Here is a 14,154-nt window from a genome sequence, read left to right on the forward strand (position 1 = left end):
ATTAAATTAAAAAAAAAAAAAAAAGTAGAGTTTGGTCCGTAAAAACAATAAATGGATTGGGAGACTTTTAATAATGAAAAAGAAGAGGATTTCGGGCGCTCCCCGCACCCGCCGCTGCCCCACGCACGGCCGCAGCGGAGGCGGCGCCGCGCACGGTTCGCGCAACCCCTCCCCCCCCCCCCCCCCCGCGGGGCGCGCAGCGCTCCCCGCCCCCGCGCGGCCCCGCGCTCCGTTCCTGAGCTTTTGGCGCCCCCTCCGGACGGCGGCGCGCACCGCCCGCGGCTCCGCTCCCCACGCTGCGGGCAGAGCTCGGACCGCTCCGCGCCGATCCGCGGGAACCCCTCCGGCACGCAGCGCACGGAGCTCGGCGCCCGGGAAGCCCGAACCCGTCGCGGGGCGGAGCGAAACGAAGCCGAACGGCTCCCGCCGCCCCGCGCCCCACCCCGGCGCTCCCGCAAAACTTCGCGCGGCCGCCCCCCTGCGCGGCTGTGCGCGGAGCTGCGCGCCCGCCGGCCCCGCCCCTCGGCGGCGCCTCGACCAATCGCGTGCGCGCCAGCCCCCGGGGGCCGGCCGCCCATTGGCGGAGCGCTGCCGAGCCGAAATCGCCACGGAGAGTATTTATTCCCGCGGCGCGGAGCGGGCCGCAGAGCCGCGCTGCAGAGCCGCGGGGCGCGCCCGGCCCCACACCGCCACCCACGGCCCCGCGCTTTTCTCTCCCTCGGCTTGCAAAAAGTTCGCCGCTCTACTGATTTTTTTTGGCTTGGAGGAGTTGGGAAAGAGAAAGAGAACGTTAAAAACTTTTGCAAACTTTTCCAGCTTCTTCCCTCCTCTCGCAGCCGGGCTGCGCTCTGGTGGAGACTCCGTCTCTCCCCGTTTTACTTTCTGTTTTTAACCCTTCCCCGCCCCTCAACCGCCCGGTTATTCTTTTCTTTCCATTTTTTTTCCTCCCCTGATCCCCCTTCTGCCGCTTTCTCGCATGAATCTCCTAGACCCCTTCATGAAAATGACAGAAGAACAGGACAAATGCATCTCCGACGCCCCCAGCCCCACCATGTCGGATGACTCCGCCGGGTCTCCCTGCCCCTCCGGATCCGGCTCGGACACGGAGAACACCCGACCCCAAGAGAACACCTTTCCCAAAGGCGACCCGGACCTGAAGAAGGAGAGCGACGAGGACAAATTCCCCGTATGCATCCGCGAGGCTGTGAGCCAGGTGCTCAAGGGCTACGATTGGACCCTGGTGCCCATGCCCGTGCGAGTGAACGGATCCAGCAAGAACAAACCCCACGTGAAGCGTCCCATGAACGCATTCATGGTATGGGCCCAGGCGGCTCGAAGGAAGCTGGCTGACCAGTACCCTCATCTGCACAACGCCGAGCTCAGCAAGACGCTGGGCAAACTGTGGAGGTGAGCGGGGGCTGGGAGCGATGCCTTGGGGTGGGGTGGGGGGATGCTGGAATGGGGATGCAGCCTGCAGAGTTTGCTCCGGTTGTGACGGCGCGAGGAGGAGAGAGAAAAAGGAGGGAGAGGATGGTGGGAAGCCTGGAAAAGTTGCTGCAAAGTTTTGCATGCGCTGGCAAAGTTGTTTGGCAGAATATGAGGGGAAAGCAGGGAAAGGAGAGGGGGAAAAGCAGGGCAAAGAGAGCCCTGGGGCTGCCCTCTGCTCTTGCAAAGGTTTTATTCTGACTTAGACATGCCCTGCGTGTGCTGCAGCCAGGGAAGCATTTGGTGATGTGCAGGGGAAGCGATGGGCCTAGATTGCATCAGCTCTGTGCAGAGTGAGGGGAGGGGGTGAAAGCTGCCAACCCCCAGGAGGGTGCCCAGGGGTGGCTGGGTGCCCTCCGCCTTCCAAAATAAGGCAGGGAGGGGTGAAAACCAGAAAGCAAGTGAGTCACCTGGCTGCCAATGAGTGTGACTGCAGAAAGGAGGAGCGGAGGGGAATCCTAAATTCACAGCAGGAGGAGAAAGTGGTGAGCAACTCTGGTCCTGGCAGCAGACACAAGAGCCGTCACCCAAAGTGCCCAGGGATGGGGGGGGGCTGAGAAGCACTGGCACTCTCACACATCTCGTTTGATCATTGAAATGTGGGGTGACCACCGGTGTGTGCCCCGAAGTGGGGGTTCAGTGTTGGGGGGGTGGGGGGTTTGCATCACTGTTTGTGGGGACTGGGAGAGGTTTGAGGCTGATATTGGTACTAGAGTGGAGGGAAACACTCGTGCTCCCTGCCATGAGCTGCAGCTGACCCCAACCCCCTCCTTCCCCATCCTCCTCAGGCTGTTGAACGAGAGCGAGAAGCGTCCCTTTGTGGAGGAGGCCGAGCGGCTGCGGGTACAGCACAAGAAGGACCACCCTGACTACAAGTACCAACCACGCAGGAGGAAGTCAGTGAAGAACGGGCAGTCGGAGCAGGAGGAGGGCTCTGAGCAGACCCACATCTCCCCCAATGCCATCTTCAAGGCGCTGCAGGCGGACTCCCCGCAGTCATCCTCCAGCATCAGCGAGGTGCACTCCCCCGGGGAGCACTCGGGTAGGTGTCACATTCCACACCCAGCTCTGGGGTCAGCAAAGCAGGCTGAGATCGGGGGCGGGTATGGGGGAAATAAGGAAAGTAAGGGGAAATACGGAGCCACGAGCACAGTGAGAAGGGGTCCATCAAGCTTGCCCATAGCTGTGCCACAAGTGCTGACCCATGCATGCCAACCCCTGAGGCCACTTCCACCCTGCTTTGCCCATGAGAAATGCGAAGCTGTGATTCTTTTTTCTTTACTTGGTGCAACAGATGGGCATCCACAGCATCAGCATTCTCATTCCTTGCACCTGAAGATATTTGAGTTCCCCTGTGCATCTGCCCACCCCCCCAAGCCTTAGGGACGAGGTTAACCATTAACACCGTTACCACGTTGGGTGCGAGGTGCCCGGTGCGATCCCCCTGTCACACTCACACTCTCTCCTTCCCTTGCAGGGCAGTCACAGGGCCCCCCCACACCCCCCACCACCCCCAAGACGGACGCTCAGCAGCCGGGCAAGCAGGACCTGAAACGCGAGGGCCGCCCTTTGGCGGAAGGCGGCCGCCAACCTCCCCACATCGATTTTCGAGACGTGGACATCGGCGAGCTCAGCAGCGACGTCATCTCTAACATCGAAACCTTCGACGTCAATGAGTTCGACCAATACCTGCCCCCCAACGGCCACCCGGGGGTCCCGGCCACCCACGGCCAAGTCACCACCTACAGCGGTACCTACGGCATCAGCAGCTCGGCCGGCTCTCCGGCGGGCGCAGGGCACGCCTGGATGGCCAAGCAGCAGCCGCAACCCCCGCAGCCCCCGGCGCAGCCCCCGGCGCAGCACGCACTGCCAGCACTGAGCGGTGAGCAGGGCCCGGCACAGCAGCGGCCGCACATCAAAACAGAGCAGCTGAGCCCCAGCCACTACAGCGAGCAGCAGCAGCACTCCCCGCAGCAACAGCAGCAGCAGCAACAGCAGCAGCTGGGCTACGGCTCCTTCAACCTGCAGCACTACGGCTCCTCGTACCCCCCCATCACCCGCTCGCAGTACGATTACACCGAGCACCAGAACTCCGGCTCCTACTACAGCCACGCCGCCGGGCAGAGCGGAGGGCTCTACTCCACCTTCACCTACATGAACCCCACGCAGCGCCCCATGTACACCCCCATCGCAGACACGTCGGGGGTGCCCTCCATCCCGCAGACCCACAGCCCGCAGCACTGGGAACAGCCCGTCTACACGCAGCTCACCCGGCCTTAAAGCCACGTGAAGGCAAATAAATAAATAAACAAACCAATCAGAAAGGAAAGGAAAAGGAGAGAAAAAAAAAAAAAAAAAAAAAAAAAAGTAAAGAAAACAAAAAAAGAAGAAGAAGAAGAGAGGAAAAAGAATGAAAGGAGGCAGTGAAAGCAGAGGACTTCCAGCAGACTTTCCTTTCTTGCAAATAGAAATGATGATTTAAGAGAGGAAAAAAAAATAAAGTTAAAAAAAAATAAAATAAAACATGCTCGAGTTCAAGCTGGGAAATGCCCACAGCGCCCGGAGCTCAGTGCCAGCCCCAAAGGACCCAACGCGTGGGCATGGGCTGGAGGCGTCCTCTGTTTGCTGGACTTTGGTTACGAGTTGGGTTTCTTGAGGGGTTTTTTTTGTTGTTTTTTTTTTTTAGCAGTAATTAAAAAAAGGAGAAAAAAAAAAAAAAAAAAAAAAAAAAACAGGGGTTGGGGGGTGGGGGGGAAAAAAAGAGAAAGCTGAGTCCTCTGTGAGGAAATATTCTCTATTTTAAATATTTTTTAGTATGTACTGTGTATGATTCGTTACCAGTTTGAGGGGATTTATACCTATTTTGTAGAGATTTTTTTTTTTTTTTTTTTTTTTTTTTTTTTTTTTGGTAAAATGCTCTTTATTTTTCCAACAGCTGAAAAAGTGAACGCTTAGCGGGGGCAGCGCTCGGGGTTTTTTTTTGTTGTTGTGTGGTCAGAGGTATTTTTGTACAGCTGGGGGTCTTTTTTTCTCTAAGAAATTACAAAAAAAGAAGGAAAAAAATAAAGAGGAAAGCAAAGCAGGGCCGCGTGCTTCTCGCTGCCATCGGTGCTGCATAGGGTCAGCTCAGCAGGGATGGGCGTGGGGAAGAAGAGGTTTTCTATTTTTCTAACTGGAGAGGAGAGCAAAAGTGACCAAAAAAAAGAAAGAAATAACTGAAAAAGAGCAGCCAGGAGGAGATTTTTTGTATCGTTATTTTTTCACAACCTTGAGCCTTAAAAAAAGAAACCAGCAAAAAAAAATGACGCTCTGGATAAAGCCTTAAAGCAGCCCTGTGCTGATCAGTTGGCCCAGCTCTGCGCGCACAGCCTGGGGCTCACACTGCGAGCCCCCAGCCCCAGGGGGGGGGTCAACAGAGACTGTGTTGGTTCCCCGAGAAGAGCAATTTTTAATCACCATTTAATAAGAAAAAAGAAAAAAAAAAAAAGAAAAAAAAAAAATCTCCCTTTCTATATTTTAAGTCCCTTCGAAGAGCGATGACATGATGGGAGCATTGTTGGGAAGGTAACGGTGCCTGTTAAATTATGGTCAGAACTGTAACCAGTCCTTTTATTTATCTCTTTTGATTCTTTTATTATTATTATTATTATTCTTTTTTGTTTGTTTGTTGGGTTGGTCGGTTTCGTTTTTTCTGTGTCCTGGGTTTGTACAAACTCGCGCTCTTTCCCCCTTTTTTTTGGTTGGTTTGTTGTTTTTTTTTCTTTCTTAAGGAGAAACTGGAAAATTAAAAAAAAAAAATAAAAAAAATAATAATGATAATGGAAAAAAAAAAATAAGAAAAAATAAAGAACTTCCAAACCTTTATAAAATGTCGGACAAACTGAAGATTGCAAATGTAGCGCATCACTGAATCATTTGCCTTTGTTTCCTGCCTCAGCTCTATGGGACACAACCAGACCCCATCTCTGCCTTCCAGACCCCAGCGCAGCTCTTAGGGGGGTTTCATGGACTTTGATGAAGCTGTGGCTGAACAGTTAAGGATTGCTTTTTAAAAAAGACAGCCAACTTTGGGTTTTTTGTTTTTTTTTTTTTTAATTTAAAAAAGAAAAAAAAAGATATATTTGTTAACTTTTTGTTGTCTTTTTTTTTTTAATAAGGATTCAGTAGGAGAAATCTGAAAGCACTCTTATAATATGGCATCTCTCTATTTCTGTATAAAAGCAGATCTTTTTTGTTTTTTTTTTAAAGTATTTCTGTAACTTAAAAGACCTGTCACTTAAATCATATTTTTGTCTTTAGGTAAGTTTGGTTTTGGTTGCAAGATCCTCCTCTTTGTGAAACTTACCTTTTTTTTTTTTTTTTTTTTTTTTTTTGTATATTATTGTTTGCAATAAATATACATTGTATTAAAAGTTAAAAACAAAACAAAACCCCACAGGTGTCTGATTTATTAACAGCCTCCCAGGGAGGGTGAGTGGGTTCATAGAAACCAGTGGGATGTTGGGCTGTGCTGTGAGCAGCACGGGATGTGGGGTTGCATTCTGCCCCAGCCCTGCTGCATGAGAGCAACACTGTTTGCACAGTGCATCCCCACTCTGCATCCCCCACAGCTCCAAGGCAGGAGGGGAGCAGCTCCCCTTGGCCAATGCTTGGATCTGGACCATTGACCCCAAAAAAGCTGGAATTCTTCCCCAAATGGGATACATCACCTCTGCAAGCACGCACAGTCTCAAACCCCACATCTCCACCCTGCAGCGTTTAGGATGCAATTTTGGGAAGAGCACAGGGAGGACTGCATTGACACCCCCTGAACGGCGCAGTGCAATGTGGTGGCACCCACTGCTGTCCCTCCCCCTGCTCCAAAGGGGCTCTGCACAGCCCTGCACAGCAAAGCCTCTGCGTGTCCTATGATCCCGACTCCTGCTACGAGCAGCGCATGAGCCAATTAACCAAAAGGGATTGATTGATTTGGCGTGTTCGTTGGGGTCAGTGTCACTCAAGCCCCGTGATGGGGGGGCACACGATGGGTTCCCCCTCACCCGCTGGAGCCTGAAAGTTGGGTCACTGACACAACCATCGCCTTCCTGATGCCTGTGTAGATGTGTTGGGATGCAGCCCAGCAAGAAGCTGAGAAACATCCCTAAAGGTGCACAGCTCCAGAGGGGGGGGGAGAGGGGTTGGACCCCACCTTCTAGCCAGAACACCTCGGGGAAATCCTCCTTACACCAAACCAAAGAGCAAAGCTCATGACCCAACCCCGGACCTATAACTTCGGCTCTGTTTACTTATGGTGTGGGCTGCAACGTGCTCAGAGCAGAGCCAGAGCCGGGTCCCTGTGCAGCACTGAGCTCCTGACAACCCCCCCCCTCACCACCCCCCATATCCCCACTAGTCGGGAGTTGGGGACACCCACAGCAAGAAAAAAAAAAGCTGCAAAAGCTGCACTGCTTCAGGGCACTTTGTGCTAGAAAGCAGAGCAGGAGGAGGGGCTGGGGGGGGAGAAAAAAAAAAAAACGAATTCAAGGGAACTCTTACAATGCTGCAGGGCAGGTTTGAGCCGCAGCAGATAACAGAGCGAGTGCAGGACAGATGTGCAATGCTGCGCGGCGGGTTCAGAGGCAGCAGGGCAGGGAGCGGCGCAGCTGCAGGGCAGGGCGGGGTGGGGGCGCCCCCAAAGGCCCCCCGGCTCCTGCACAGCACTGCGGCTGCAGTGGGCAGCACGGGGCTGAGATGTGCACTGGTGGTTCAGCTGCGTGCTTGCAAAAAAACGAGCCAACGTTTAAGAATTTTTAAGAAATTCTCTACACTTTTATGAATGTATAAGGATTTTTCTTAGGAATTTTTGGAGGGCAGTGCCCTACAGCACCCATCACACCGGGCTCTGTGCCCACCCAGCCACACGCAGCTCCCCGAGCCCAGCAGCCCACCTGCCTGCAGCGGTATCAGCTGCTGAGAAGCAGAGCTGCAATTTGCATTTCCTCAGCCAGCTGTTCATGTTGACATCGAATTAAAGCCGGGGCTTTCTCCCAGAGAGGAGGAGAGATCACAGCCAGCTGTGAGCCGGGATCCCGCCGGCAGCCACAGCTCCTGCCCAGCTGCAGCACTTGGGATGCAGTGATATATCACAGCGGTGCTGGGCAAGTGAGGTTTGCTGGGGTTTCTCTTTTCCTTTTTCGGGGCCCTGTTCCAGGGAGCAGGCAGTTAAATGAGGTGGAGATTTATATGTCAAAGGCAAAGCAGCGAGCTGGGCTCCTCCTGCATCCCAGCCTTAGGGATGGAGTTGTGCCCACCCTGGAGAGCACAAATGAAGCCCATGGTCCCTCCCAGCAGCAGCCGAAGTTGGCTGGGATGCTTGGAGTCACTGCTGCAATGATAAACCCATGTGGAATAGGTAAAGCACAAAGCATAAACGGGTCCAAGGAATCAGGGAAAATGTAAGAAGTACCCTTTAAACATCTCAGCAGAACCCCAGATTTACAGTGACATGAGCATGATGCAGGTGAGGATGGCGATGCAGGTAGAACTGGAGCAGCTCGCTGCTCAGAGAGCAGGTGCTGGGATTGCAGCCTGCACCATACAGTGTTGCAGGACACAGAGCCACTGCTGTGCTCCCTGTCCCACTGTTCAGCCTCACCAGGTGCTGTACCTGTCTGCAAGGGTTTCTCCTGCACCCATGTGCACCAGGCTTGCAGCACCAGCATGACACCAGAGCAATGGGGTGGGCAGCACCCATTGCACGCAGGGCCATGCTATCAGCACAAGGTTCCCACACCCTCTCCTGCTTCTCCCCAGCGATTTTCCTCAGTACTAAGCATCACTCACAGCTCCACCAGCAAAGCCTGCAGCCCCCCAAATTCCCAGCACAGCCCACAGACAGCGCAGCGTGGGCACAGACATGCCGTAAGTGCTACTGTAATAGAAATAATTGATCCTAAGGTGCCTCGGGGGCTATAAAGACCTCAATTGTTAGCTGCTTGGGTCAGAGCCCGCGTCTTTATGACGTGTTTGTACAAGGACTACTCTAATGGGGCGCTGAGCCGCAATTGGGGTCCTGAAGTGCTATTGTAATACAAGCACTAATCATGCACGGCCGTTATACAAGCTGCCCCTGCTCAGGCTGTGCTCCGAAGGCTCATAAACCAGGCAGGGTTGTATTGAAGTCAACTGGAGCTTGGCTGGATCCATAGCTGTCAAACTCCTGTTTTAATTCTGCATGTGTGTGTGCATGGATGCACGCGGCTGTACACACACACACACACACACACACACACACACACACACACAGAGGCTGACAGCACCAGCAAGGAGCAGCAGAGCTTGGAGACATGCTGTTTGTAAAGCCCAGGGGGTGGGAGGGGAGCGATTTCTCCATTAAAACAGAGTCATGTTTATAAGACGCTCAATAAAAAAGTCATTTGAAATAAGAAATAACAGCAGCTACACAGAAGGAAGGGAAACAAGCCTCCGAATCCACGTTTCTAATTAATTACCTGCCTGGGAGCTGCTCTCGGCTTTCAGAGAGTAAAACAGTTTACAGTGGGAAGGTCTGATGGTTAAGCCCATGAGCTCACGAGCACTGCAGCCACTGCATGAGGAGCAAACGTAGTAATAGAGAGGGGAACCTGGGCTGCTGCAGCCAGATAGATGTGGCCATTCAGCCTGGGAATAAGGGCACTTTTAACAAGGCCATAGCTCTGACCTGGGGCAACCCATAGGCTGCAGAAAACAGGGCTGTCCCACAAGTCACCTGGAGCCAAAGCTGCAGAGAGAAGGGGCAGCACAGGGGTCCTGGTCCCATCCCCCTGCTCCAGCTCCAGTCAAACCCAAAGAACAGCATCTGAGCCCAGATCTCAGCTCCAGCTTGCCCGCTATTTCAGGGGACTCTCTCACTCTCCAGCCTGGAGTTCCTCTCATTGCAAAGTGACATTTCTCACTCCTGAGACCTGGCTGCTCCCCGCTGTGCTCCTGCAGCCCAGCCAGATCCCCTGCGCACCCTGAGAGGAGCCAAAGGGAAAGTAAAAAAGGCTGAAATTCGATTTTCCTTCCCCCAAAGTGGGGATTAATTACGCACGTTGTCTGGGCACAAACCAACTATCACCAAGCAAAGTCTCACTCCATAAATTTTAAACTGCTAATAATACGGTTGGACAGGAGTTTTAAAGCTTCAGTAGACAGTTTACAATTAACCTACTCCTGTCAGCTGGAAAATCACCTTACAATGTGATTCCAGTTCACGTCTGACTCGCTTTGAGTCACAATCTGCTTCTGAAACCCAGGCAGTGTGCAGCATAGGGCTGCAGCACCAGGTGCTGATGGGCACAGCTCCACTCCATCCTGATCCCCATTCTCAGCAGGCAGCCTTCAGAGCATCCTTGGGGACATCCCCACATTCCGATGCTGACTCATCCCAGTTCAGTTTTATTATCTGCTCTGAGAGAACAAAATAATCCTGGCTCCTAACAATCTCGTGTGGGTATTGCTCTGGTTATTGAGAGATAAGGATTAGAACCGTAGAATAACGCCAGCTGGAAGGGACCAAGAAGGATCACTGAGTCCAACTCCCAGTTGTAAACCAAGCACAGCTCTTCCCTCTTCTCTCTTTTGCTAGCTCACCTGCAACACTTTGAAGGCAAAATGTCACCCTACAAACAAAATTTGGGATTTCTTTGGTGAAGAGCAATTGCATTGTTTGAGGCTTTGGCATCCAGTTATGGGTGATGGGTTGACAGTCGGACTTGATCTTTCCAACCTTAATGATTCTATGATTCAGACCAGTCCAGTGCTGCAAGCCCAGCAGCCCACAGACCCATGGACCAAAGCTTTGGTCACTGGTTTGGCCCGCAGCCCCAAGGTGAAGCTTCCAAAGGGACCATTCTGGAATATCTTGGAAAAAACCCCAATAGTGAATTGCCTTAGTGAGGAGTAAGTTGGGGGGCTGGGGAGGCAACCAGTCATTTTCTGTGATTAAAAGGCAAATTTTATTCCTCTAGAAACTTGGAAGCAAATGTGGTGTTGCTATGGTTTCACACCCACTGGCTGGAAATGACAATATTAGCAGGGTGACCTGGTAATTAGAAACTGTGCCCCCAGGTCAGACTTCGGAGAAAATAAAGAGAGATTACGGAGTCCTAAAGACACAGCATAATGCTGTGGGCTCCTGGGCTCCCTACCTTTTATAACCGGCCCATTTAAATGCAGATTATGACTTTCCACCTGGGGCTGCTAATCTGTCTCACAGCCAGATCAAACAATAAGGCATCTCTCCGCACTGTGGGGCCAGGGTGCTTTCGAACTCAGTCTGTCATCAGGTCTGTCAGGCTGTCTATCCCCTTTTTCTCAGGGTAAAACCCAGAGTTTTTCATTCGCAGATAATTATTTTTCCAACCTCGGATGTTTACGTCCTCCCTTCCCTCCCCCAGTCCCCAACAATTTAGAGCAAATCAGACTCAAGCTTTCCTTCATGCCATGTAAAGCCATTGAGCTCATTGGCGTCGTGATGGCACACATTATGTTTAGGGGGAAGGTTCTGCAGTGGCGCTCAGGTAGCAGGAAGGGAGCTGCTCTCCAGGGAGCTGCTGGTTCCTCTCAGCCCAGCATCCCTACCATGGCATGGGGAAGCTTTGCCAGCCCAGAGGGACTCCCAGCCCAGTAGATCCTACTGGTCCTGGTGGCCCAGCACAAGGGCAATCCCATCTCTCATCTCTTGCTTGGTGAGATGTTTCATAGAGCTTTCATAGGGAACATAGAGCATCAGCATTGACACCATTTGGAGACCAGTCTTCTCCTGCAAGAACAGGAAATATAAACTCTATATCTCTTAAATAGGGATAACAGCATAGAAAGGCTTGAGATGAAGCCATGCAAATCATGAGGTGCTCAACAACGACCCAACAGGAAAGATCATCAGGGTTCAGACTGATATCCTTCACTGATTGGATCTCCAGAGCCTTCCCAGTAGTTACCCAGCAGCTTCCATCCACCCAGCACAGTGACAACGTGCCCTTACCCACAAACACAAACTCACCCAGGACTTTGGCTGCATGCAGGGAGTTGAGAAAGAGAAGGCAGAAATAAACCCTTTAAGCTAGACATTAACATCCATCCCCTGTTTTAAACACCAACAAAGCAGGTAATGCCAGTATCATTAAAGCCAGATGACTCCATCAACACCAACCGAGAGTGAAAGGTCTGAGCTCCTCAGACTACTGCACCTGGCTCCTTAATGCTCTTTGCATTCACTAAGTGAGGGAGCATTTTAATGAGGGTTAATAGCAGCACTGCACTTAGCAGCCTCTATCCAGGCATCTGTCACACATTTTCACACCATAGCAGGTGTCAAGTGTGTGGTCAGCAGCCTCCTTCCACAGCTCCACACAGCCCCAGATTTCATCTGCTTTTCTAAAGATGGCCAGCCTGATGCCTTGAGATCCAACCTGCTAAACCCTGCTGGGTTTCTAGGGCTCAGCACCCTCCCTGCCTGGTTCACATTCCCACAGTCACCCCTTCTGTCATGTTATGGACCTGGAAAGCTCAGGCTGCTCTACCCATGACCATTCCAAACACTCCCCATTCCAGTGCTACCTCAGCCTTCTCAAACAAGTGAACATGATGCCCTTAGGACTCAGGAGGACACGGAGGACGATGCTGCCTTGCTCACATACTCCTCTCTTTGCAAAGCACTCTTATGGCTAATGTAGGAAGAAAAAATCAATATGGCATCAGAAAAAGAAGGCCATTCCCCTTGGGAAGAGCAGCTTCTAAGAGAGCCCTGGATATAGACCTGAATTTCCAGCTGCCTTTTCTTCAGCTGTGAAGCAGAGATTTCTCTGCTACTGCAGTACAACAAGTGGGACCAACAGGTGCTGGAACACAAGGATACAGAACCTGTGCAGCCACGCATCTGGCAGCCAGGCAAGGCTGAACCCTTCTATGCCTCAGTTTCCCCTGCTTGCCATGTGAGATCACTGCAGGCACTGCAGAGCTGCTCCTGTTTGATAATTGCAAATAAGAGATCCAGCTTCAACCAACACAAGATCATGGCAGATTATCAGCATCATAGGAGTGTCTCTTAGCAGGGAAAAAAAGACCAAATTAAAAGCCCAAACTGAGCCTTATTAGCTCCATACTCGCCTCCCCCCCTCCCCTCTCCTCGCCCCCATTCTTCCTCCCTTCCCAAACTGTCATGGTTTATTTTGTTTGGGTGGATTTTCTTTTTCTTTCCTCCCCCTCCCAGCCCCTCGCAAACAGATAGTTTTCCCATGGAGATCCAGCACGCTCTGTGCCTATTAGCATCCTTGTGCATAATTAGAGCCCAGCGCATTGTCATGCAAAGCAGCCTCGGATGACAACACTTCAGCCCGGACGACACAGAAATGCAGCGAGGAAGTTTCTCACACTGGTTTTAGCCAAGGCAAACCGGACTGTGCACGGGTTTGAGATTTTAATTATTGGATGGGTGCTGGGCTGCCCTTGCAGCTCGACGAGGAAAGCTCCCAGCCACCCGCGTGCCCCCCGGCCTTCACGTTGCTCTCTGATACTTTCTGCTCATAACAATGAAATCCAAACCCAACTCTGAACAGCCACTGAATGGTTTTCTACATCATCAGTGCTAAATCGGCATCTCTGCCGTGCTCTGCCTCTCTGCACATCCTAGTTGCCAAAAAGGCTCAAGAACTCAATGACGGTGCGAGAAAAGGTGAAGAGCTTGGGCCAGCACAGCCCAGAAGAAGATCCCACCTCCAGCATCTCTTCTGCTGCATCTCTTCCCCACCACGGCCCCCCAGCCCTGGCCAACAGCGCCCTGCTCAGTGAAGGATGGCTCTGCAGGCACCACGTGTACTCAGGGGAGGCTCCCAGCGCCCAGGAACACACTGTGCCTGAGCTCCCCAAGCATTTCTCATGATGCCCACAGCTTCTCTGAACCTCACAGGCATCCCTCAGGGCAGGATCCTTGCAGCAGGGTGACTCACAGCGTTTGCACTCTCAGGGACGTAGCCGGGAATTTTCAGAGGTGCCCCAGGTTTAATCATTAATCACTGAGCTCCACTCTATGGTTTCACCTTGGGATTTCACCCACTCTCACATCAGCCAGAAGCAGAGGCATTTAAAAAGTGACTTCCAAAGCATCCAGGCATGAGGTAGGAGAAAGGGTGGAGGCGAGGGATGGCCCCATCCCCATGCTATGCCATTGCTCTGAGGCTGAGAGAGCTGCAGAGCTGCACTGCTCCAAAGAGCAACCATTAACCAACCCACGAGGGCCACCTCATACATCAGTGGGTCATTAAAGGATCTGACACTCATTAACAGTCCTGCAGGGCCTTATGCGCCGGTGCAGCCTCCCACTGCATTATCCTTCCTGCAGGAGAGCAGAGGGGAAAACCACAGGGGAGAGACTGCTGCAAACCCTGAGTCCTCTTCTGCTCCTACGTTCTCTAAATTGACAAGCTCAGCCAAAGGGTGACTGCTACCAGCCTAATACCAGTGGCAGAGCCACAATCTATGCGTGCCGGTGCAGGAACTGCAGCAACACCACTGTGCTCTGCCACCCCCAGAGCTCTGCATCCGCATGGAAGCAGCAGCCCAAATCCCAGTGCTGCAGCACCCAGCGGATGCTGTGGGCTGGGGAGGTCGCACTGATTCCCAGCTGCAGCTTGCACTATGTTTGTTTTG

The 14,154-nt window shown here is 52.4% G+C and overlaps 1 protein-coding gene across 1 annotated transcript; it reads left to right on the forward strand.

Moving 5' to 3' along the window:
- Positions 1 to 976: 976 nt before the first annotated feature.
- On the forward strand, positions 977 to 3,765 carry SOX9 (SRY-box transcription factor 9; the record flags this gene model as incomplete). The annotated part of the gene is made up of 3 exons (XM_079544296.1): positions 977 to 1,407; positions 2,274 to 2,527; positions 2,963 to 3,765. The coding sequence occupies 3 exons, from the start codon at positions 977 to 979 to the stop codon at positions 3,763 to 3,765; spliced, it is 1,488 nt and encodes a 495-aa protein (XP_079400422.1).
- Positions 3,766 to 14,154: the final 10,389 nt, after the last annotated feature.

The sequence above is a fragment of the Tetrao urogallus genome (assembly GCF_951394365.1).
Source record: "Tetrao urogallus genome assembly, chromosome: 18".
Classification (NCBI taxonomy): Eukaryota; Metazoa; Chordata; class Aves; order Galliformes; family Phasianidae; genus Tetrao; species Tetrao urogallus.